Raw genomic sequence first — 27,812 nt, 5'->3', positions numbered from 1 at the left:
GCACCAGTGTGACCCCAGGATGCAGGGAAGGTAGGTAATGTGCAGGTAATGATATGTTGTCTGGGTGATGGCAGGAAGCACCAGCGTTTATGGGTGACAGAAAGAAGCACCAGTGTGACCCCAGGATGCAGGGAAGGTAGGTAATGTGCAGGTAATGATATGTTTGGGTGATGGCAGGAAGCACCAGCGTTTATGGGTGGAAGAAAGAAGCACCAGTGTGACCTCAGGATACAGAGAAGGTAGGTAATGTGCAGGTAATGATATGTTGTCTGGGTGAAAGAAAGAAGCACCCGTGTGACCCCAGGATACAGAGAAAGTAGGTAATGTGCAGGTAATGATATGTTGTCTGGGTGATGGCAGGAAGCACCAGCGTTTATGGGTGAAAGAAAGAAGCACCAGTGTGACCCCAGGATGCAGGGAAGGTATGTAATGTGTAGGTAATGATATGTTGTCTGGGTGATGGCAGGAAGCACCAGCGTGTATGGGTGGAAGAAAGAAGCACCAGTGTGACCTCAGGATACAGAGAAGGTAGGTAATGTGCAGGTAATGATATGTTGTCTGGGTGAAAGAAAGAAGCACCAGTGTGACCCCAGGATACAGAGAAGGTAGGTAATGTGAAGGTAAAGATATGTTGTCTGGGTGATGGCAGGAAGCACCAGCGTTTATGGGTGACAGAAAGAAGCACCAGTGTGACCCCAGGATGCAGGGAAGGTAGGTAATGTGCAGGTAATGATATGTTGTCTGGGTGATGGCAGGAAGCACCAGCGTTTATGGGTGACAGAAAGAAGCACCAGTGTGACCCCAGGATGCAGGGAAGGTAGGTAATGTGCAGGTAATGATATGTTGAATGGGTAAAGGCAGGAAACACCAGCAAAAGTCAGTCCCGTCCATCGCTGCTTGCAGCTTTAATTATTTTTATTTTTTATACACTGTAGCACTTAGAGGTTGTTTGCTCAATGTAAAGTGCTTTTTACAAATAAAATATATTATTATTATTATTCATTATGAGTCCTAAAAGCGATATTATTTAACATCATATAATGGACGTCGAAAACCACATGCAGTTTTTTGATGTTGCATATTTCAAGTGTATGTATCACAAATGTCATTTTCAATTGAAAATGTAGAAACAAATAATAATTTAGAGCTCATGTTGAGAGAACAAACATTTTGAACATCTTTGAGCTGTGTTGTGGTAGAACAATCATATAAATGATGAATAAAAGGATATTTGAATATTAATGTACATATAAATGCCAGCAGGTAAAAAAAAAGGATCATACAAAACAGCCACTCAGGGTCAAACAAATCTCTTTCCTCACCTCCTGAGAAGCAGCTTGGGATGATTTTTACTCTCCAAGTTCCTTTCGATCAGGTCAGACAGAAGTTGTTTGAGGACCCCTGTGGCGTACTCCATCTCCCCCTGCAGGGCGGTCATGATCAGAGACGCCACGTTGCCTCGGTCCCGCATGGAAAACGACCTGGAAGGACATTTGAAGCTATCAAACTTTTTTTCCCCCCCCCCAGCTTTTAACATGTCTAAGAAAAGATCACATTTCACATTTGATTTATTTGAACTTTTGAGTGATATAATAACTGGTCCCTTTTACCAATAATCATTAATTGTTGTCTGTCTATCTGTGTTGGCCCTGCGATGAGGTGGCGACTTGTCCAGGGTGTACCCCGCCTTCCGCCCGATTGTAGCTGAGATAGGCGCCAGCGCCCCCCGCGACCCCGAACGGGAATAAGCGGCAGAAAATGGATGGATGGATGGTCTGGACATCATGTTTTTATCGACCCCAAGATGGACAAGATGACTGGATGGATACTGCTAATTACCTTTCACGGACAAAAATTAATATTAATACAAAAGAAAATATATTATTTGGAAAATATATACAGTACAGGCAGAAATGTTGGACCCACTTTCTCATTCAATGTGTGTTCTTTATTGTCATGACTATTTACATCAGGGGGGTCAAACTCACTTCAGCTCAGGGGCCACATGGAGAGAAATCTACTCCCTAGTGGGCCAGACTGGTAAAAAACGGCACGATAACTTAAAAATAAAGACAACTTCACATTGTTTTCTTTGTTTAAAAATAAAACAAGCACATTCTGAAAATGTACAAATCGTAATGTTTTTTGTTTTTTTATAATTACCTGTTGCGGTTAATAGTAGTCTAGCTTTATCTGTCGTTATTTATTATTATGTGATGTCATATTCTATTTCTGTTTCTCTTACATTGCAATATTTTTTCCGAAAATGATTACTTTTTTATGTAAAGTTATTACTTTTTAATGCAAAATGGCAACGTTTGTCATATACAATTTTGATCTTTTATCACAATATTGCAAATTTTTTTTTTTTTTTCAGTCAAATTGTGACTTTTGTCTTAATTTTGCCAATCAAATTTCTGATGATTATTATAATAATGCCAACATTTTTAAGTTTTCGATTACGACTCTTTTCATAAACTTGCCAAAATGTTAAGCTTTTATTGTTAAATTGCAACAGTTATTGTGTTGAATCTCAACTTTTATCATAATATTGCACAAACGTTCAGTTTTTGTTGTAAAATTTTGACTTGCGTTGAGTAAAATTACGACTTTTATTATATCCATCCATCCATCCATCCATCATCTTCCGCTTATCCGAGGTCGGGTCGCGGGGGCAACAGCCTAAGCAGGGAAACCCAGACTTCCCTCTCCCCAGCCACTTCGTCTAGCTCTTCCCGGGGGATCCCGAGGCGTTCCCAGGCCAGCCGGGAGACATAGTCTTCCCAACGTGTCCTGGGTCTTCCCCGTGGCCTCCTACCGGTTGGACGTGCCCTAAACACCTCCCTAGGGAGGCGTTCGGGTGGCATCCTGACCAGATGCCCGAACCACCTCATCTGGCTCCTCTCCATGTGGAGGAGCAGCGGCTTTACTTTGAGTTCCTCCTGGATGGCAGAGCTTCTCACCCTATCTCTAAGGGAGAGACCCGCCACACGGCGGAGGAAACTCATTTGGGCCGCTTGTACCCGTGATCTTATCCTTTCGGTCATGACCCAAAGCTCATGACCATAGGTGAGGATGGGAACGTAGATCGACCGGTAAATTGAGAGCTTTGCCTTCCGGCTCAGCTCCTTCTTCACCACAACAGATCGGTACAACGTCCGCATTACTGAAGACGCCGCACCGATCCGCCTGTCGATCTCACGATCCACTCTTCCCTCACCCGTGAACAAGACTCCTAGGTACTTGAACTCCTCCACTTGGGGCAGGGTCTCCTCCCCAACCCGGAGATGGCATTCCACCCTTTTCCGGGCGAGAACCATGGACTCGGACTTGGAGGTGCTGATTCTCATTCCGGTCGCTTCACACTCGGCTGCGAACCGATCCAGCGAGAGCTGAAGATCCCGGCCAGATGAAGCCATCAGGACCACATCATCTGCAAAAAGCAGAGACCTAATCCTGCAGCCACCAAACCAGAACCCCTCAACGCCTTGACTGCGCCTAGAAATTCTGTCCATAAAAGTTATGAACAGAATGGGTGACAAAGGACAGCCTTGGCGGAGTCCAACCCTCACTGGAAACGTGTCCGACTTACTGCCGGCGATGCGGACCAAGCTCTGACACTGATCATACAGGGAGCGGACTGCCACAATAAAACAGTCCGATACCCCATACTCTCTGAGCACTCCCCACAGGACTTCCCGGGGGACACGGTCCAATGTCTTCTCCAAGTCCACAAAGCACATGTAGACTGGTTGGGCAAACTCCCATGCACCCTCAAGAACCCTGCCCAGAGTATAGAGCTGGTCCACAGTTCCACCACCAGGACGAAAACCACACTGTTCCTCCTGAATCCGAGGTTCAACTATCCGACGTAGCCTCCTCTCCAGTACACCTGAATAAACCTTGCTTGAGGCTTTTATTATAATGCTGCCAAAATTCTAAGTTTTTGTGATAATGTTCATCTGTCAACTCCATCCATCCATCCATTTTCTACCGCTTATTCCCTTTCGGGGTAGCGGGGGGCGCTGGCGCCTATCTCAGTTACAGTCGGGCGGAAGGCGGGGTACACCCTGGACAAGTCGCCACCTCGTCGCAGGGCCAACACAGATACATCTGTCAACTCATTGGTGTTCATTTTCAATTTATCAAGATAAAGACAATTCTATCAAAATCCAATTACAGGATGTTATTTATGTAGTTTGATCATTTTCCTCGACTGTTGTACTAACATGTGGTTTATTTTGTACATATGTAACATCATCTACTAAGATACAAAGAATTGCTATTGCGACCTCCAGTGGACACATTTAGAACAGCAGTTTCTTTCATTCAAACATTTCAGGTTAATTTTTATTCTTGGCAAACTCAAACTACTGGCCGGATAAAACCTGTTCACGGGCCTGATCCAGCCCTCGGGCCGTACGTTTGACACCCCTGATTTACATCGTAGATTGTCACATCAAAACTATGAATGAACACGTGTAGTTATGTACTTAACAAAAAAAGGTGAAATGACTGAAAACAAGTTTTATATTCTAGTTTCTTCAAAATAGCCACCCTTGGCTTTGCACACTCTGGGCATTCTCTCCATGAGCTTCAAGAGGTAGTCATCTGGAATGGTTTTCACTTCACAGATGTGTTTAAAGCTCACTTAGAGAATGCCAAGAGTGTACAATTCTGTACACTGATACTGAAATTTAAATTTTCCTGAGGGAACTCTTCCGAAGGAATCAACAAAGTACTATCTATCTATCTCTTACCCGACCTGTTTTTTGTACCTTTAAAAAAGAATTAGAACTCTATGTTAAACCACAACACACACATATATGTATATATATATGTATATATATAGTTATATATATATATATATACATATATATATATATATATGTATATATATATATAGTTATATATATATATATATATATATATATATATGTATATACACACACATAAATATATATACATATACACATATATACACACATACATATATATACACATATACACACACATATATATATATACACATATATATATATATATACATATATATACACATATACACACACATATATATATATACACAAACATATATATACACATATACACACACACATATATATACATACACATATACACACACACATATATATATATACACAAACATAAATACACACACACATATATATACATACACATATACACACACACATATATATATATACACATACATATATATACACATATACACACACACATATATATACATACACATATACACACACACACACATATATATATACACATACATATATATACACATATACACACACACATATATATACATACACATATACACACACATACATATATACACATATATATACACACACACATATATATATACACATATACATACATACACATATACACACACATATATATATATATACACATATATATACATACACATATACACACACATACATATGTACACATATATATACACACACACACATACTGTATATATATATACACACACACTGTTTTGTACTGTTTTTGTACTTATTTTGTTTATTATTTCGCAACTGTTTGTAAATTTTGCATTTTATAAATAAAGTTTAATAAAATTCAAATAATAATAATACAAATACTTTTTTAAATATTTATGAAAAAAACATAAGTCGAAATATTTTCAGAAATTTGTCAGTTTGTTTTTTATGAACAAATTGTGAGGGTAAAGAAACTTTAAATGACAACATTACTCCTTGCTAGAGCAAAAAATAATAACATAACATATTATGACATCCACCATTAAATAATATGTTGTAAAAGTTATATTTATTCATTTAACTATTTAATAAAATATCACATTATTTCACAATTTAATTATATGTAGATGTACTAAATTATTTTATGATTGAATTATTCCACAACCAAATTAGTTCACGGGCCTATAGTAATAATAATAGTATAGCCAACCAACCTCTGGGCCTCCAGCGTCCGTATGAAAGTCAACAGGAAGTGCTTCTTTGTCAGCAACTGGCCAAACAGCGTCAGAGCTTTCTCCACATTTGCCTGCACCTGAAGGAAGAAGGCAAGAGCCAGAAAATGATTCCCGGCGGGAATAAAAGCACGGAAGACCAATTTGTTCATTCAGACATTTCTTGTCATATCCTTTACAGTGGCAGAGATTCTCCACAGCGACATACGCACAACATCCTTTTTACACCTGCAATTGGTCATGGAGTCCAATAGAAACGTAACAAGCGAGCTCCGATCAATACTCGGACAAAAAAAGCACAATTCAAAGGGAAGCAGTTGGTGAATATATTCGCAACAATCATATTGCAGGGTGGATGATTCCTTTTTGCCCAGAAAAAGGGCATCTCCGGGTTGGGGAGGAGACTCTGCCCCAAGTGGAGGAGTTCAAGTACCTGGGAGTCTTGTTCACGAGTGAGGGAATAGTGGATGGTGATGTCGACAGGTGTATCGGTGTAATGCCAACGCTGTATCGATCCGTTGTGGTGAAGAAGGAGTTGAGCCGGAAGGGAAAGCTCTCAATTGACCAGTCGAGCTACGTTCCCATCCTCACCTATGGTCATGAGCTTTGGGTTACCGTATTTCCTTGAATTGCCGCCGGGTATATAGTATGCACCTGCCTAGAATTACTGCCGGGTCAAACTCCTTTCGCAAAATAATTAGCGCATGCTTAGCATTACCGCCGGCTCAGGATTAACTTCGGGTCAAACTCGTTTCGCAAAATATTATTTTTATTACCGCATGTTTAGAATTTCTGCCGGGTCAAACTCGTTTCGACAAATAATTAGCATATGTCTAGAATTCCCACCGGGTCAAACTCGTCACGTCACGAGTGACACTTCACCTGTCATCATTTTCAAAATGGAGGAGGCTGATTTCAATCATTTGAAATGGCATAAAGGGAAGAAGATTGAGAGCTATTCAGTAGGATTTAAGGTCCAAGCTATTGAATATGCTAAGAAGAACAGTAAGCAGCTATGTTTTATTAATATACAGTAGCTGCGTGTGTCAAATATGAGTCATTAAATGACTCCCGCCTCCTGGTGGTAGAGGGCGCTAGTGATCCTTCTTGCGACTACTCGGCTGCAGAAGAAGTGACAACAAGCAGCAAGAGTTTATTATTTCCTCTCGCTTGCACTTTTAACATGGAGGATTACATATCTAAAATAAAACAGTTTTCTAAACTGGACTTTCAATGGAAGCAGGAGGTAATAAAGGAAGATCTCCATCGAGACAGAGAGACTTTTAAAACTGAAGAAAGATAAGGAAGACTTCTATAAACAAGTTATCGATGCTTTTGATCAGAAGGAGCTGTGCATGGACTTCATTTATAAGTAAAGGTAAGACCATAATAACGTTTTTTTTAATTAAATGTGCTTTTCATGATGGTATCCTTACATCACACTCAAATGTATAAGTGCAGGCCTAAATTTACCGCATGCCTTTGGTAAGTGCCGGAGTCAGAAGAAGTTTTAAAATAATTAGCGCCCCGGCGGCAATTCAAGGAAATACGGTATGCAGATTTACTGGGGAGGTTTGATTGATTTATTGAAACTTGTATTAGTAGATTGCACAGTACAGTACATATTCCCTACAATTGACCACTAAATGGTAACACCCCAATAAGTTTTTCAACTTGTTTAAGTCGGGGTCCACCTTCATCAATTCATGGTAGTTGCTAGTTTGCTTCATGACTACTTCTTGACAGAGTTCGACCAACGTGGTTTTTTCCCTGATGCCGATTATCAGTAGTGTGGGAAGCTGATAACCGATATTCATTTGGAGACGGCGTGGTGCTGGTTGGGAGAGTGGCCGTGCCAGCAACCTGAGGGTTCCTGGTTCGATCCCCACCTTCTACCAACCTTGTCACATCCGTTGTGTCTTTGAGCAAGACACTTCACCCTTGCTCCTGATAGTGGTTAGGGCCTTGCATGGCAGCTCCCTCCATCAGTGTGTGAATGTGTGAGTGAATGGGTAAATGTGGAAGTAGTGTCAAAGCGCTTTGAGTACCTTGAAGGTAGAAAAGTGCTATACAAGTACAACCCATTTATCATTTGCAGTAGGGTTGTACTAGTAATAGTATCGTGGTACTAATGAATCAAAAACAGTACAATAGTCTATTTGAAAAGTATCGGTTCCCATGCCTGCAATGGGGTGGCGACTTGTCCAGGGTGTACCCCGCCTTCCGCCCGATTGTAGCTGAGATCGGCACCAGCGCCCCCCGCGACCGCAAAGGGAATAAGTGGTAGTAAATGGATGGATGGATGGATGGATGGATGGATGGACGGTTTCCATGCATGACGGCGCGTCATAACGTCCTCACATTGATGGTTTTAGGAGCAGAGGAGCATGTTCGGCATCGCGCACACACAGAGTACTTACAAGCAGACACAGTGTGTAGACAGAAAAGGGAGAACGGACACATTTTGGCCTAAAAACTAACAATAAAAGTGGTTATAACACTGAAACTCCCTCAGGAAGAGGTGCTTTAAGACATGGCTAGCTAGTTAGCGGCTAATCTTCATCCGCATTTGGCAGGGTTTTAGCTACTTCTGAATCACTAATCCTCGCTTCCATGATGAAGAATGGAGGAGGAATAGCTAAACATGCTTCACTACACACCGTAACTCAATGTAAACAAACGCCATGGGTGGATCTACACCTGACATCCACTGGAATGATACCAAGTACAATAGCGTATCTAGTCGACAATATGATGACATGGATATTTTATATCGTCACAAAATCTTTTTTTAAAATTCATATTATGTTTGTAAACTTAGTCAATATGTCCCTGGACTTTAAATATGTCCAATATTATTGGCCGATAAATTCTTTAATATGTAATATTGGAAATTATCGGTATCGGTTTTAAAGTTATCGGTATCGGTTTAAAAAATGACAGAGCGCCCGATTTGTGTGTCGGCACAGTCACATAATATTTACGGCTTTTCCTACACACGTGAATGCAAGGCATACTTGGTCAACAGCCATACAGGTCACACTGAGGGTGGCCGTATAAGCAACTTTAACACTGTTCCAAATATGCGCCACACTGTGAACTCACACCAAACAAGAATGACAAACACATTTTGGGAGAACATCCGCACCGTAACACAACAGAGCAACTACAGAGAAACCCTTGCAGCACTAACTCTTCTGGGACGCTACAATATAGACCCTCGCTAACACCAAACCCCGCCCCCCAACAACAATAATTACCTCTATTATCAACAATACAGTTGTTCAAATGCAACAATACATATACGTCATGGCGAGTGACGACAGCTGGGCTAGCGGCTAACGGTTAGCGACCGGGAACAGCGGGACCACCTCGCGGTGATGAGACTGGCAAAAGAAAACCAAGTGAATCAAGAAAATGACTGCGAAACACAAGAAACTCGAGGAAGACGTGGAGGAGATTAGAAAATCTATTAACTCCCTGTCAAAGGATGTAAGGACAGTAGCCAAACAGCAAGACACAATCATGGAGTTGTTGACCGAAATCAAAATGCTAAGATGGGTAGGTTGTGAGTTCAAACCCCGGCCGAGTCATACCAGAGACTATAAAAATGGGAGCCATTACCTCCCTGCTTGGCACTCAGCATCAAGGGTTGGAATTGGGGGTTAAATCACCAAAAATGATTCCCGGGCGTGGCCCCCTCTGCTGCTCACTGCTCCCCTCACCTCCCAGGGGGTGAACAAGGGGATAGGTCAAATGCAGAGGACACATTTCACCACATATAGTGTGTGTTTCTGACTATCATTGCTATTTTTAACTTTAACGTAAGTGTGAATTGAACTTTAAAGAACAGCATTTACCGAACAACCTTCCCCAGTCATGACAAACAAAAAATGCAACTCCCTGGTCACACATAACAGAAGCTGCTCACTGAACTTTATAGATATGATTAAAAAAATGTCCACGCATTATAAAAACATTCAAAATGACACCAATGTATGATGGGAAAAATTGCAAAACACGTTATTCACACTTGAGTGTGTCCCTGAGAGGGGTAGGTTATGAGTTCAAACCCCGGCCGAGTCTTACCAGAGACTATAAAAATGGGAGCCATTACCTCCCTGCTTGGCACTCAGCATCAAGGGTTGGAATTGGGGGTTAAATCAGCCAAAAATGATTCCCGGGCGTGGCCACCGCTGCTGCTCACTGCTCCCCTCACCTCCCAGGGGGTGAACAAGGGGATGGGTCAAATGCAGAGGACACATTTCACCACATATAGTGTGTGTTTCTGACTATCATTGCTATTTTTAACTTTAACGTAAGTGTGAATTGAACTTTAAAGAACAGCATTTACCGAACAACCTTCCCCAGTCATGACAACAACAAAAAATGCAACCACCTGGTCACACATAACAGAAGCTGCTCACTGAACTTTTTAGATATGATTAAAAAAACGTCCACGCATTATAAAAACATTCAAAATGACACCTATTTAAATCCATTACAATGCATGATGGGAAAAATTGCAAAACACGTTATTCACACTTGAGTGTGTCCCTGAGAGGGGTAGGTTGTGAGTTCAAACCCTGGCCGAGTCATACCAGAGACTATAAAAATGGGAACCATTACTTCCCTGCTTGGCACTCAGCATCAAGGGTTGGAATTGGGGGTTAAATCACCAAGAATGATTCCCGGGCGTGGCCCCAGCTGCTGCTCACTGCTCCCCTCACCTCCCAGGGGGTGAACAAGGGGATGGGTCCAATGCAGAGGACACATTTCACCACATATAGTGTTTGTTTCTGATTATCATTGCTATTTTTAACTTTAACGTAAGTGTGAATTGAACTTTAAAGAACAGCATTTACCGAACAACCTTCCCCAGTCATAACAAACAAAAAATGCAACCACCTGGTCACACATAACAGAAGCTGCTCACTGAACTTTTTAGATATGATTAAAAAAAACGTCCACGCATTATAAAAACATTCAAAATGACACCCATGTATGATGGGAAAAATTGCAAAACACGTTATTCACACTTGAGTGAGTCCCTGAGAGGGGTAGGTTGTGAGTTCAAACCCCGGCCGAGTCATACCAAAGACTATACAAATGGGAGCCATTACCTCCCTGCTTGGCACTCAGCATCAAGGGTTGGAATTGGGGGTTAAATCACCAAAAATGATTCCCGGGCGTGGCCACCGCTGCTGCTCACTGCTCCCCTCACCTCCCAGGGGGTGAACAAGGGGATGGGTCCAATGCAGAGGACACATTTCACCACATATAGTGTTTGTTTGTGACTATCATTGCTATTTTTAACTTTAACGTAAGTGTGAATGGAACTTTAAAGAACAGCATTTACCGAACAACCTTCCCCAGTCATGACAAAAAAACAACAAAAAATGCAACCACCTGGTCACACATAACAGAAGCAGCTCATTGAACTTTTTAGATATGATTAAAAAAACGTCCACGCGTTATAAAAACATTCAAAATGACACCCATTTAAATCCACTACAATGCATGATGGGAAAAATTGCAAAACACGTTATTCACACTTGAGTGTGTCCCTGAGAGGGGTAGGTTGTGAGTTCAAACCCCGGCCGAGTCATACCAAAGACTATAAAAATGGGAGCCATTACCTCCCTGCTTGGCACTCAGCATCAAGGGTTGGAATTGGGGGTTAAATCACCAAGAATGATTCCCGGGCGTGGCCCCCTCTGCTGCTCACTGCTCCCCTCACCTCCCAGGGGGTGAACAAGGGGATGGGTCCAATGCAGAGGACACATTTCACCACATATAGTGTTTGTTTGTGACTATCATTGCTATTTTTAACTTTAACATAAGTGTGAATTGAACTTTAAAGAACAGCATTTACCGAACAACCTTCCCCAGTCATGACAAAAAAAAAATGCAACCCCCTGATCACACATAACAGAAGCTGCTCACTGAACTTTATAGATATGATTAAAAAAACGTCCACGCGTTATAAAAACATTCAAAATGACACCCATTTAAATCCACTACAATGCATGATGGGAAAAATTGCAAAACACATTATTCACACTTGAGTGAGTCCCTGAGAGGGGTAGGTTGTGAGTTCAAACCCCAGCCGAGTCATACCAAAGACTATAAAAATGGGAGCCATTACCTCCCTGCTTGGCACTCAGCATCAAGGGTTAGAATTGGGGGTTAAATCACCAAAAATGATTCCCGGGCGTGGCCACCGCTGCTGCTCACTGCTCCCCTCACCTCCCAGGGGGTGAACAAGGGGATGGGTCCAATGCAGAGGACACATTTCACCACATATAGTGTGTGTTTGTGACTATCATTGCTATTTTTAACTTTAACGTAAGTGTGAATTGAACTTTAAAGAACAGCATTTACCGAACAACCTTCCCCAGTCATGACAAAAAAACAGAAAATTGCAACCACCTGGTCACACATAACAGAAACTGCTCACTGAACTTTTTAGATATGATTAAAAAAACGTCCACGCATTATAAAAACATTCAAAATGACACCCATGTATGATGGGAAAAAATTGCAAAAGACGTTATTCACACTTGAGTGAGTCCCTGAGAGGGGTAGGTTGTGAGTTCAAACCCCGGCCGAGTCATACCAAAGACTATAAAAATGGGAGCCATTACCTCCCTGCTTGGCACTCAGCATCAAGGGTTGGAATTGGGGGTTAAATCACCAAAAATGATTCCCGGGCGTGGCCACCGCTGCTGCTCACTGCTCCCCTCACCTCCCAGGGGGATCAAGGGAATAATTTGGCCACACCTAGTGTGTGTGTGACAATCATTGCTACTTTAACTTTTAAAAGGCAAAAAAGTAAATAAATCCACAAGAAATATCTGTTGTGTTCTAATAGCGTTTGTAGCGAGAACAAATTGGCAGCTTCCCGGCTGAAAAAGGTGACATTACTTCAAAACACCTTCCGTTCCGCATCAACAACCACGACAACTTCCCGTGAAAAAAGGCGAGTGCAAAAGCGTCGAGGCGTAACGAGATTGCGCTCGTGGTGCGTCGGACTGGTGGCTCGTCCCACCGGCCCACACCTGTCAGCACTCCACCCAGCACCCCCTAGACACCTGTCAGTCAACCTGCCGCTAGCCCCGCCTCTTCCGCCGTTGCCCGTTTCCTCTTTTAATAACCCAGGCTTTCCCCACACACACTTAAAGGCCTACTGAAATGAGATGTTCTTATTTAAACGGGGATAGCAGCTCCATTCTATGTGTCATACTTCATCATTTTGAAATATTGCCATATTTTTGCTGAAAGGATTTAGTAGAGAACATCCACCATAAAGTTTGCAACTTTTGGTCGCTAATACAAAAGCTCTGCCTGTACCGGAAGTAGCAGACGATGTGCGCGTGACGTCACGGGTTGTGGAGCTCCTCACATCTGAACATTGTTTATAATCATGGCCACCAGCAGCGAGAGCAATTCAGACCGAGAAAGCGACAATTTCCCCATTAATTTGAGCGAGAATGAAAGATTCGTGGATGAGGAAAGTGAGAGTGAAGGACTAAAAAAAAAAAAAGAAGACGAAGGCAGTGGGAGCGATTCAGATAAATTTACTAGGATAATTCTAGAAAATCCCTTATCTGCTTATTGTGTTACTATCAATCAATCAATCAATGTTTATTTATATAGCCCTAAATCACAAGTGTCTCAAAGGGCTGCACAAGCCACAACCACATCCTCGGTTCAGATCCCACATTAGGGCAATGAAAAACTCACAACCCAGTGGGATGTCAATGTGAATGACTATGAGAAACCTTGGAGAGGACCGCATACGTGGGTGACCCCCCCTAACCCTTCTCTAGGGGAGACTGGATGCAATGGACATCGGGTGGGTCTAATATAATATAGTGACAGACCAGTCCATAGTGGATCTAACATAATATTGTGATAGTCCAGTCCATAGTGGATCTAACATAATAGTGAGAGTCCAGTCCATAGTGGATCTAACATAATAGTGTGAGAGTCCAGTCCATAGTGGATCTAACATAATAGTGATAGTCCAGTCCATAGTGGATCTAACATAATAGTGTGAGAGTCCAGTCCATAGTCGATCTAACATAATAGTGATAGTCCAATCCATAGTGGATCTAACATAATAGTGTGAGAGTCCAGTTCATAGTGGATCTAACATAATAGTGAGAGTCCCGTCCATAGTGGATCCAACAATAGTGAGAGTCCAGTCCATAGTGGATCTAACATAATAGTGAGAGTCCAGTCCATAGTGGATCTAACATAATAGTGTGAGAGTCCAGTCCATAGTGGATCTAACATAATAGTGATAGTCCAATCCATAGTGGATCTAACATAATAGTGTGAGAGTCCAGTTCATAGTGGATCTAACATAATAGTGAGAGTCCCGTCCATAGTGGATCCAACAATAGTGAGAGTCCAGTCCATAGTGGATCTAACATAATAGTGAGAGTCCAGTCCATAGTGGATCTAACATAATAGTGAGAGTCCAGTCCATAGTGGATCTAACATAATAGTGAGAGTCCAGTCCATAGTGGATCTAACATAATAGTGAGAGTCCAATCCATAGTGGTTCTAACATAATAGTGAGAGTCCAGTCCATAGTGGTTCTAACATAATAGTGAGAGTCCAGTCCATAGTGGATCTAATATAATAGTGTTTTAGTGAGATTATATGGTTGTACCTGTACAAACTGAAGGTCGGCCCCGCACCTTTCTTCAGCACCAGTCGACGGGACCCTCTTCAAAACACGATCTTTCCAAATGATCGCTGCATAATACACTGTACTTTGTGTCTGTGGTCCAATCTAACCGTGTTCGCTTGACCGCTCTGTTCCATAGTAAAGCTTCACCGTCATCTTTCGGTAATATAAACAATGAAACACCGGCTGTGTTTGTGTTGCTAAAGGCGGCCGCAATACACCGCTTCCCACCTACAGCTTTCTTCTTTGACGTCTCCATTATTCATTGAACAAATTGCAAAAGATTCAGCAACACAGATGTCCAGAATACTGTGGAATTATGCGATGAAAACAGACGACTTATAGCTGGAACAAAATGTCCTCTACAATGCGTGATGTCACTCGCACGCGTCATCATACCGCGATGTTTAAGAAGGGTAGTTCAGCGCGAAATTTAAAATTGCAATTTAGTAAACTAAGAAGGCCGTATTGGCATGTGTTGCAATGTTAATATTTCATCATTGATATATAAACTATCAGACTGCGTGGTCCAGGCCATACTGGATCTAACATAATAGTGTTTTAGTGAGATTATATGGTCGTACCTGTACAACAGGAAGGTCAGCAACAGTCGACGGGTGGTGGCGACGCCCATCCTTGCCCTTCGCAAGGGACCCTCTTCGAAACATGATCTTTCGAAATGATAGCTGCATAAAACACTGTACTTTGTGTGTGTGTGGTCCAATCCAACCATATTCGTTTGATCACTTTGTTCCATAGTAAAGCTTCACCGTCATCTTTCGGGAATGTAAACAATGAAACACCGGCTGGGTTTGTGTTGCTAAAGGCGGCCGCAATACACCGCTTCCCACCTACAGCTTTCTTCTTTGACGTCTCCATTATTTATTGAACAAATTGCAAAAGATTCAGCAACACAGATGTCCAGAATACTGTGGAGTTATGCGATGAAAGCAGCTGGGATCGGTGCTGGAACAAAATGTCCTCTACAATGCGTGATGTCACTCGCACGCGTCATCATACCGCGATGTTTGAGAAGGGTAGTTCAGCGCGCAATTTAAAATTGCAATTTAGTAAACTAAAGCGGCCGTATTGGCATGTGTTGCAATGTTAATATTTCATCATTGATATATAAACTATCAGACTGCGTGGTCCAGGCCATACTGGATCTAACATAATAGTGTTTTAGTGAGATTATATGGTTGTACCTGTACAACAGGAAGGTCGGCCCCGCACCTTTCTTCAGCACCAGTCCACGGGTTGCGATGCCCATCTCTGCCCTTTGCAAGGGGACCCTCTTCGAAACATGATCTTTCGAAATGATAGCTGCATAAAACACTGTACTTTGTGTGTGTGTGGTCCAATCCAACCATATTCGTTTGATCACTTTGTTCCATAGTAAAGCTTCACCGTCATGTTTCGGAAATGTAAACAATGAAACACCGGCTGTGTTTGTGTTGCTAAAGGCGGCCGCAATACACCGCTTCCCACCTACAGCTTTCTTCTTTGACGTCTCCATTATTAATTGAACAAATTGCAAAAGATTCAGAATACTGTGGAATTATGCGATGAAAAGAGACGACTTAGAGCTGGGATCGGTGCTGGAACAAAATGTCCTCTACAATGCGTGACGTCACGCGCACACGTCATCATACCGCAACGTTTCAGCAGGACAGTTCAGCGCGAAATTTAAAATTGCAATTTAGTAAACTAAAGCGGCCGTATTGTCATGTGTTGCAATGTTAATATTTCATCATTGATATATAAACTATCAGACTGTGTGGTCGCTAGTAGTGGCTTTCAGTAGGCCTTTAAGCACACATTTTCACCTCCATTGCCATCCTTTTGGCAGCACATTCTCTCCTGCGACGTGCTATAATGAAGTGTCGAGGCCCGTCTCTGGAGCGCTAAATGAGATTCCTGGCCCTCCGAGGTAAGTATTGACCGCCATGTGATGTGTTTTAAAGGAGGGAGGGTTTGTGTATTGCTTGGGTGTGGAGGTGTGTGCAGGAGTGTAGCTCTTGAGGGATGGAGAGGTCACGCAGTAATAACGCTGTTTCCTCAGACGGCTGGATTACATTAACAACCCAAAGGGAAATACACAAGCAGAGAGGTCCGGACTTAACTATAAAGAACGCAGCGTTTCTTTAGAGCTGGAGTTAATAGCTACACGCTTCCGCGTCGGAAACGTCCGGACCGAGAGACCCGGCTAACTGTCAGGCGGCGTGCTCGGACGTATTTCTCATCAGTTCCGTAATTGTATCCTTCACTTCCTGCAGCCCGCGCCTCCATCACCCGGCTCACGTTTCACGTCACGGCAAATTGGAATCCGCTCGCGCGTTGGTGCCGACGACGGCTGTTTGACGCGACGACACGGTGCGAGCGCGGCCTTCTCACGGGGATGTTGGAGGAAGTGGAAAGCCTAAAGACACACTCGACGGTCTCAAGTTGACTGGTTTCAGGCGCCGTGAACATCACAACATGCTTCTTTTAGTACCAACTTCAGTTGGATAATGTTACAGGCCAATATTATATATATATATATATATATATATATATATATATATATATATATATATATATATATTATTACGACACTTACCAAAGGTATGTAGTAAAAAATTGAGTGTGATGTAAGCTTGGACTTTAAATCCTACTGAATAGCTCTTAATCTTCTTCCTTTTATGCGATTTCAAATTATTGTAAATCAGGCTCCTCCATTTTGAAAATGATGACAGGGGAAGTGTCACTCGTGACGTGACGAGTTGGACCCGGCGGTAATACTAAGTGTGCGCAAATTATTTGGTGAAGCAATTGACCCGGCAGTAATTCAAGGCAGGCGCATACTATATGCCCTACGGCAAGTCAAGGAAATACGGTATATATATATATACAGTATATATATATATATATATATATACGACTTATGTGTGAAATTATTAACACATTACCGTAAAATATTAAATACCGTATTTCCTTGAATTGCCGGCGGGTATATAGTATGTGCCTGCCTAGAATCACTGCCGGGTCAAACTCGTTTCGCAAAATATTATTTTTATTAGCGCATGTCTAGAATTTCCTCCGGGTCAAACTCGTCACGTCACGAGTGACACTTCACCTGTCATCATTTTCAAAATGCAGGAGGCTGATTTCAATCATTTGAAATCGCATAAAGGGAAGAAGATTAAGAGCTATTCAGTAGGATTTAAAGTCCAAGCTATTGAATATGCTAAAAAGAACAGTAAGCAGCTATGTTTTATTAATATACCGTAGCTGCGTGTGTCAAATATGAGTCATTAAATGACTCCCGCCTCCTGGTGGTAGAGGGCGCTAGTGATCCTTCTTGCGACTACTCGGCTGCAGAAGAAGTGACAACAAGCAGCGATCCTTTATTTTTTCCTCTCGCTTGCACTTTTAACATGGAGGATTACATATCTAAAATAAAACCGCTTTCTAAACTGGACTTTCAATGGAAGCAGGAGGTAATAAAGGAAGATCTCCATCGAGACAGAGAGACTTTTAAAACTGAAGAAAGATAAGGAAGACTTCTATAAACAAGTTATCGATGCTTTTGATCAGAAGGAGCTGCGCATGGACTTCATTTATAAGTAAAGGTAAGACCATAATAACGTTTTTTTTTTATCAAATGTGCTTTTCATGATGGTATCCTTACATCACACTCAAATTAATAAGCGCAGGCCTAAATTTACCGCATGCCTTTGGTAAGTGCCGCAGTGAGAAGAGGTTTAAAATTAATTAGCGCCCTGGTGTAAATTCAAGGAAATACGGTAAGAAAATGTCAGCAATCGTCACACACACATCTACCAATAAGAATTCGGCAGGGGGAGGGTTATGGCAGAAGTGCATTGTGGGTCATGGGATGCTAACTGCTATATGCTACTGCCGTAGCTATTAAAATGAATTATTTCAACATTGGCGGTAACTTATAAAAAGTGAGAAGGGCTGAACAAAAATGTCAGCGAAAATGAAATCATGTACTGCAGATTACAAGATGGATGTAGTGAAATATGCAGCAGAAAACAAGAGGAAGCGGCGCATACCTTTGGAGTTGTAATATATTTTTGGGTAAGTAAATAATCCTAAAAAAAAAATTCAAAATGTGGACGTATGACGTACACGTGCAGTGAGGAAGTGTGGAAAAATGTCTTTATTAAACATTTTCAAGAATCTTTTTTTTTTTTTAAGTGAATTATATTTATATAGTGCTTTTCTCTAGTGACTCAAAGCGCTTTTACATAGTGAAACCCAATATCTAAGTTCCATTTAAAGCAGTGTTGGGCGGCACCGGGAGCAGGTGGGTGAAGTGTCTTGCCCAAGGACACGATGGCAGAGACTAGGATGGCGGAAGCAGGGATCGAACCTGGAACCCTCCAGTTGCTGGGACCGTTATTAAACGGGGCGGTATATAATGTATTTCCATCCATCCATTTTCTACCGCTTAGTCCCTTTTGGGGTCGCTGGCGCCTATCTCAGCTACAATCGGGCAGAAGGCGGGGTACACCCTGGACAAGTCGCCACCTCATCGCAGGGCCAACACAGATAGACAGACAACATTCACACTCACATTCACACACTAGGGACCATTTTTAGTGTTGCCAATCAACCTATCCCCAGGTGCATGTCTTTGGAGGTGGGAGGGGCCTATCCCCAGATGCATGTCTTTGGAAGTGGGAGGGGCCTATCCCCAGGTGCATGTCTTTGGAGGTGGGAGGGGCCTATCCCCAGATGCATGTCTTTGGAAGTGGGAGGGGCCTATCCCCAGGTGCATGTCTTTGGAAGTGGGAGGGGCCTATCCCCAGGTGCATGTCTTTGGAAGTGGGAGGGGCCTATCCCCAGGTGCATGTCTTTGGGGGTGGGAGGGGCCTATCCCCAGGTGCATGTCTTTGGAGGTGGGAGGGGCCTATCCCCAGGTGCATGTCTTTGGAGGTGGGAGGAAGCCGGAGTACCCGGAGGGAACCCACGCATTCACGGGGAGAACATGCAAACTCCACACAGAAAGATCCCGAGCCTGGATTTGAACCCAGGACTGCAGGACCTTCGTATTGTGAGGCAGACGCACAAACCCCTCTGCCACCGTGAAGCCCCAAACAAGAATGGTGACGCTGTATTTTCCGCACCTAAAAACCTCAAATGTTCCCAAAAGCTGACAGTGCGCCTTATCTATGGACCAATATTGAGCCACAACAGGTCTCGCGACTACGGTAAGCAGCCGCCAACTTCAAGAAGTGCGCTTCTTTTTCTACGGCAGGGGTGTCCAAACTTTTTCCACTGAGGGCCGCACACAGAAAAATTAAAGCATGCAGGGGCCATTTTGATACTTTTAATTTTTTCAAACCATAACAAAATATATGGATTTTGTTTGTTGTTTTACCTTTAGGGCTCCCGGGGACCATAAAGGGTCTAAGTCATGGGTGTCAAACTCTGGCCCGCCGTGTAATTTAATTTGGCCCTTGAGGCAATATCAATTTAGCATGAGAGCTGGCCCGCCGCTGTAACACCGCATTCATCGCTAATACCAAAATCAGGTATTTTTAAAGGTTCACAATTACAAAAATAAGGTTTTACTCACTATGACAATTTACAGTCACATTCAATATGACAGTTTTTGAACTATAACTCCAAAAACACACATGCAAACTTTAGCACTGTTACAAATTAGCACCACACTGTGAACCCACACCAAACAAGAATGACAAACACATTTCGGGTGAGCATCCGCACCGTAACACAACAGAACAAATACTCAGAACCCCTTGCAGCACTAACGCCGCTGTAACACCGCATTCACCGCTAATACTCATACTTGCCAACCCTCCTAATTTTCCCGGTAGACTCCCGAAGTTCAGTGCCCCTCCCGAACATCTCCCGGGGCAACCATTCTCCCGAATTTCTACCGATTTCCACCTGGACAACTATATTGGGGGCGTGCCTTTAAGGCCCTCCCTTTAGCGTTCTCTACAACCTGTCGTCACGTCCGCTTTTCTTCCATACTAACAGCGTGTCACATAATATTTGTGGCTTTTACACACACACACACACACACACACACACACACACACACACACACACACACACACACACACACACACACACACACACACACACACACACACACACACACACACACACACACACACACACACACACACACACACACACACTTGGTCAACGGCCATACAGGTCACATTGAGGGTGGCCGTATAAACAACTTTAGCACTGTTACAAATATGCGCCACATTGTGAACCCACACCAAACAAGAATGACAAGCACATTTCGGGTGAACATCCGCACCGTAACACAACAGAACCAATACCCAGACCCCCTTGCAGCACTAACTCTTCTGGGTAACTTCCAGCAAACCGACCAATAATTAACGTTTTATTCATGCATTTCCTCTTGCTACTTTAAGGCTTGAATGTTTGGTTCATTCATTATTTTATTTTCAAACTTATTATTAGCCTGTGGAAAAAAAATGATATTTACCTCAGAAGATTGCAAATAGAAAAAAAGGCATTACATTTTTATTTACATTTTATTTGATATGCCATTGATATTATTTTTATTATTATTTGAAACTGGATTTTGCATGTCACTAAAGTTATATAAGCCTTGCTTGTTCAATATTTAATACAAAATTTGTTTGGGTCAACCTCGGCCCGCGGCTTAGTTCCGTTTAAAATTTTGGCCCACTCTGTATTTGAGTTTGACACCCCCGGTCTAAGTCATTAAAATGTTAAAAACAAGTCAAATTATTATTATCTTTTTTTATTTAAAGCTTACAGTGAATCTCTACAATATATCAACTTCAGGTTGATATAAAGTTAAACCAAAAAAGAAAAGGTAAAGCCTTTTCTGTCAAAGACAACTTTGTTTTTGATGTGAACCGAGGATGTTGTTGTGGCTTGTGCAGCCCTTTGAGACACTAGTTATTTAAGGCTATATAAATAAACATTGATTTTTATAATAAAACTGAGATATGCAGTATTTCCCCCACTGCCCAAAGCATTCAGAAAGCAGTCTTTGATGTGAAGTAGAGCCTTGAAAAGATCAATAATGCAGGACGCCACTTTTTTTTATTTATTATTATTTTTGAGGTATTACAGTGAAAAGATAAATAAAATCCCATTTAATATATTTGGAATCCAAAAGGTGCCTCACTCATAAAGTGATACATTTTTCTTTTTTTTTTCTTCTTTTACTTTCAACACTTAAGTGACAAGATCAACCTCAGATATAATTTTGCTTGTTTTATGCTCTTTTGTCAAACGTTGATGGCAAACACACAATACGTGGAATATTTTCCACAGAAAACATTTTAAAGTGAATTGTTTGAAATAATTGGAGCTTTGAATAAGTCAATAATTCATTATAACATTGTTTTTTATGGGTGTTTTTGAGCAACGGCAAAAAAAGAAAAAAAAATAGACCAAAGCTTTGTGTCAACATTGCAACTTTTTCTCGTTAGATTTCACCTCATTTCACTTTTTTTTAAAGTGTTTTTTATTTTTTCATTTTAGCAACAGCATTTCCAGAATGTGTGGCGGGCCGGTAAACAATTAGCTGCGGGCCGCACTTTGGTCACCCCTGTTCTACGGTAAGCAGCCGCCGACTTCATTTTCCCCCGTAGAGGAAGAAGTGCGCGGTGCATGCTGGGATATGTGACTGCGCGAGGCGTGCTGTTTCTGTGTGTTTATGTTTGGACTCCAAAATGTCTACTACTAAGAGACACGCCTACGGCGCGGAGTTTAAACTCAAGGCGATCAGTCACACAGTAGAAGACAGGAATAGAGCAGCAGCGAGAGCATTTAACATCAAAAACGGAAATGCTGATTATCGGTCCTGCTAGACACCGACCTCTATTTAATAATACAACTTTAACATTTGACAACCAAATAATAAAACAAGGTGACTCGGTAAAAAATCTGGGTATTATCTTCCACCCAACTCTCTCCTTTGAGTCACACATTAAAAGCGTTACTAAAACGGCCTTCTTTCATCTCCGTAATATCGCAAAAATTCGCTCCATTTTGTCCACTAAAGACGCCGAGATCATTATCCATGCGTTTGTTACGTCTCGTCTCGATTACTGTAACGTATTATTTTCGGGTCTCCCCATGTCTAGCATTAAAAGATTACAGTTGGTACAAAATGCGGCTGCTAGACTTTTGACAAGAACAAGAAAGTTTGATCATATTACGCCTGTACTGTATATACCTTTATATACATATATACATACATATATACCTATACTGTATATACCTTTATATACATATATACATACATATATACCTATACTGTATATAACTTTATATACATATATACCTATACTGTATATACCTTTATATACATATATACATACATATATACCTATACTGTATATACCTTTATATACATATATACATACATATATACCTGTACTGTATATACCTTTATATACATATATACCTATACTGTATATACCTTTATATACATATATACATACATATATACCTATACTGTATATACCTTTATATACATATATACATACATATATACCTGTACTGTATATACCTTTATATACATATATACATACATATATACCTGTACTGGCTCACCTGCACTGGCTTCCTGTGCACTTAAGATGTGACTTTAAGGTTTTACTACTTACATATAAAATACTACACGGTCTAGCTCCATCCTATCTTGCCGATTGTATTGTACCTTATGTCCCGACAAGAAATCTGCCTTCAAAAGACTCCGGCTTATTAGTGATTCCTAGAGCCCAAAAAAAGTCTGCGGGCTATAGAGCGTTTTCCGTTGGGGCTCCAGTACTCTGGAATGCCCTCCCGGTAACAGTTCGAGATGCTACCTCAGTAGAAGCATTTAAGTCTCACCTTAAAACTCATCTGTATACTCTAGTCTTTAAATAGACCTCCTTTTTAGACCACCAGTTGATCTGCTGCTTCTTTTCTTTCTCCTATGTCCCCCCCTCCCTTGTGGAGGGGGTCCGGTCCGATGACCATGGATGAAGTACTGGCTGTCCAGAGTCGAGACCCAGGATGGACCGCTCGCCTGTATCGGTTGGGGACATCTCTACGCTACTGATCCGCCTCCGCTTGGGATGGTTTCCTGTGGACGGGACTCTCGCTGCTGTCTTGGATCCGCTTCGAACTGAACTCTCGCGGCTGTGTTGGAGCCACTATGGATTGAACTTTCACAGTATCATGTTAGACCCGCTCGACATCCACTGCTTTTGGTCCCCTAGGGGGGGGGGGGTTGCCCACATCTGAGGTCCTCTCCAAGGTTTCTCATAGTTAGCATTGTCACTGGCGTCCCACTGGATGTGAATTCTCCCTGCCCACTGGGTGTGAGTTTTCCTTGCCCTTTTGTGGGTTCTTCCGAGGATGTTGTAGTCGTAATGATTTGTGCAGTCCTTTGAGACATTTGTGATTTGGGGCTATATAAATAAACATTGATTGATTGATTGATTAGGGATGTCCGATAATGGATTTTGAATTTTAAGTAGTCGAAATTGAAGATAAACTATGTTTCAAAATTGTATTTGCATTTTTTTCGTGTTTTCTCCTCTTTTAAAGCGTCCAATTACGTATATTCATTTATTCATCATGTATTCTCTACAAAAAAACCTTCCGTAAAAGGAAGAAAAATGTATGATGGAATGACACGACAGAAATACCTGTTTTTTATATGTATATATAGATTTATTTATTAAAAGTAAATTGACTAAATTGGCTATTTCTGGCAATTTATTTAAGAGTGTATCAAACTGGTAGCCCTTCATATTAATCAGTACCCAAGAAGTAGCTCTCGGCTTCAAAAAGGTTGGTGACCCCTGGTCTAAAGGATGCATAACGTAACCCCAGCCTCTACTGTAGCATCTATTCTGTGCGCCTTGTATATGAACACAGTTTTAAAATAGGCCATTCATTGAAGGTGCGCCTTATATATGAACACAGTTTTAAAATAGGCCATTCATTGAAGGTGCGCCTTATATATGAACACAGTTTTAAAATAGGCCATTTATTGAAGGTGCGCCTTATATATGAACACAGTTTTAAAATGGGCCATTCATTGAAGGTGCGCCTTATATATGAACACAGTTTTAAAATAGGCCATTCATTGAGGGTGCGCCTTATATATGAACACAGTTTTAAAATGGGCCATTCATTGAAGGTGCGCCTTATATATGAACACAGTTTTAAAATAGGCCCTTCATTGAAGGTGCGCCTTATATATGAACACCGTTTTAAAATAGGCCATTCGTTGAAGGTGCGCCTTATATATGAACACCGTTTTAAAATAGGCCATTCATTGAAGGTGCGCCTTATATATGAACACAGTTTTAAAATAGGCCATTCATTGAAGGTGCGCCTTATATGTGAACACAGTTTTAAAATAGGCCATTCATTGAAGGTGCGCCTTATATATGAACACCGTTTTAAAATAGTCCATTCATTGAAGGTGCGCCTTATATATGATCACAGTTTTAAAATAGGCCATTCATTGAAGGTGCGCCTTATATATGAACACAGTTTTAAAATAGGCCATTCATTGAAGGTGCGCCTTATATATGAACACCGTTTTAAAATAGGCCATTCATTGAAGGTGCGCCTTATATGTTCACACAGTTTTAAAATCGGCCATTCATTGAAGGTGCGCCTTATATATGGACACAGTTTTAAAATAGGCCATTCATTGAAGGTGCGCCTTATATGTGAACACCGTTTTAAAATAGGCCATTCATTGAAGGTGCGCCTTATATATGAACACCATTTTAAAATAGGCCATTCATTGAAGGTGCGCCTTATATATGAACACAGTTTTAAAATAGGCCATTAATTGAAGGTGCGCCTTATATATGAACACCGTTTTAAAATAGGCCATTCATTGAAGGTGCGCCTTATATGTTCACACAGTTTTAAAATCGGCCATTCATTGAAGGTGCGCCTTATATATGGACACAGTTTTAAAATAGGCCATTCATTGAAGGTGCGCCTTATATGTGAACACCGTTTTAAAATAGGCCATTCATTGAAGGTGCGCCTTATATATGAACACCATTTTAAAATAGGCCATTCATTGAAGGTGCGCCTTATATATGAACACAGTTTTAAAATAGGCCATTCATTGAAGGTGCGCCTTATATATGAACGCCGTTTTAAAATAGGCCATTCATTGAAGGTGCGCCTTATATATGAACGCCGTTTTAAAATAGGCCATTCATTGAAGGTGCGCCTTATATATGAACACAGTTTTAAAATAGGCCATTCATTGAAGGTGCGCCTTATATGTGAACACAGTTTTAAAATCGGCCATTCATTGAAGGTGCGCCTTATATATGAACGCCATTTTAAAATAGGCCATTCATTGAAGGTGCGCCTTATATATGAACACAGTTTTAAAATAGGCCATTCATTGAAGGTGCGCCTTATAATCCGGTGCGCCTTATAGCGTGGAAAATACGTTAAATGGAATTTTTTTTTACCGGCACAACTTTAGTTCCCGGAACTCCCTGTGACCATGCCTAGTATGTGTCGCGCTGGATCGCATTTTGAAAAGACCAACGTAAATAGGAACAATCCTGCAAAGGTTCCTGCGATGGAAAGTGACGCTAATGACTCCATCCAAGAGCAAATCAGGAGTATCTTTGCCTTCTCTTAACATTAGCACGAGTGACTGCAAAAAAAGGTCAAACTAATTACCTCTAAAAGTCAGCGGTCCAATCAATGTTGATGAAGCGGCGCCACCTTCTAAATCTTCATGATAACCGCTGATTACAAACTCTTCTCACAATTTATTCCCTAACTAAATGAAGCAATAAAATGTGTTTACAAATGGAGCGCACCGAAACCTTTCGCTACTCAGGTAGCTGATTAATTAGTCAAATAGTGTACATCACACACATTGCACCTGTGCACATACAGTATGACTGTACACTCATTAACATCTTTATTGATGCTTTTTTATTGTCTGTCAGAAGCTGGCAAGGCTTCCTTTTCCGACACTAAGAGTATATGGTGTGTGTCCCGCGAGATCACACTAATGATGGAAGTACTCATTTGTATTCATGGAGGAAACAGAATACATTAAGATGAAGAAGAGGATATGTGATTAAGATGAACAAAGTCTACTTTTTTTTTTTTTTTTCATCTTGCAACCTCATATTTGACAGTCTCTGGTATACAATGTTGTTTGTAAATGACTACTACCTCATTACTATGCCAGACTACATTTTGCAAACTTAAGGCCTACTAAAACCCACAACAACCCTCCAGGCAGTCTGATAGTTTATATATCAATGATGACATCTTAACATTGCAACACATGCCAATACGGCCTTTTTAGTTTACTAAATTGCAATTTTAAATTTCGTGCAAAATATCCTGTTGAAAACGTCGGTATGATGCAATTTGTTCAATTAATAATGGAGACGTCAAAGAAGAAAGCTGTAGGTGGGAAGCGGTGTCTTGCGGCTGCCTTTAGCAACACAAACACAGCCGGTGTTTCCTTGTTTACATTCCCGAAGGTGAAGCTTTACTATCAAGCGAACATGGTACCCGAAAACATGTCAACCAGCAGGTTTCGGTGAGAAAATAGTGGTAATAAGTCGGCTCTTACCGTAGACATGAGCGGAGCTTGCGTCGTTCCTCGTGCACCTGTCAAAGAGGCAGCTGCGGCTCTCTTGCCACCTCTGACCGGCCGCCCCCGAACGTGGGATGCTTCCACCGGGGAGGAGGGAGGAAAAAAAGCTCACCTCGCCCCAACAACTGCCTTCGCTTCGCCTTGTCGAGAAAAGTGGCGGTCACCACACTCCTCCGACTTTCAGGTAAAACTATATAATCTCACTAAAACACTAGTAACACAATAAGCAGATAAGGGATTTTCCAGAATGATCCTAGTAAATGTGTCTAATAACATCTGAATCGCTCCCACTGTATAGTCTTTTTTTTTCTAGTCCTTCACTCTCACTTTCCTCATCCATGAATCTTTCATCCTCGCTCAAATTAATGGGGAAATCGTCGCTTTCTCGGTCCGAATCGCTCTTGCTGCTGGTGGCCATGATCAATCAATCAATCAATCAATGT

The 27,812-nt window shown here is 41.5% G+C and overlaps 1 protein-coding gene across 1 annotated transcript in view; it reads right to left on the bottom strand.

Moving 5' to 3' along the window:
* The window catches only part of LOC133553997 (plexin-A1-like), a 648,088-nt gene that overhangs the window by 58,230 nt on the left and 562,046 nt on the right, over positions 1 to 27,812 (bottom strand). Inside the window, exons 26-27 of the mRNA XM_061902321.1 lie at positions 5,990 to 6,087; positions 1,323 to 1,481 (exon numbers count right to left, since the gene is read on the bottom strand). Coding sequence (XP_061758305.1) covers positions 1,323 to 1,481; positions 5,990 to 6,087 — 257 coding nt within the window. The remainder of the gene's footprint in view (positions 1 to 1,322; positions 1,482 to 5,989; positions 6,088 to 27,812) is intronic.

This window comes from Nerophis ophidion, linkage group LG06, assembly GCF_033978795.1.
Source record: "Nerophis ophidion isolate RoL-2023_Sa linkage group LG06, RoL_Noph_v1.0, whole genome shotgun sequence".
Classification (NCBI taxonomy): domain Eukaryota; kingdom Metazoa; phylum Chordata; class Actinopteri; order Syngnathiformes; family Syngnathidae; genus Nerophis; species Nerophis ophidion.
Note: the sequence above shows the minus strand (reverse complement) of the source record. Positions and strands in the feature narration are given on the sequence as shown.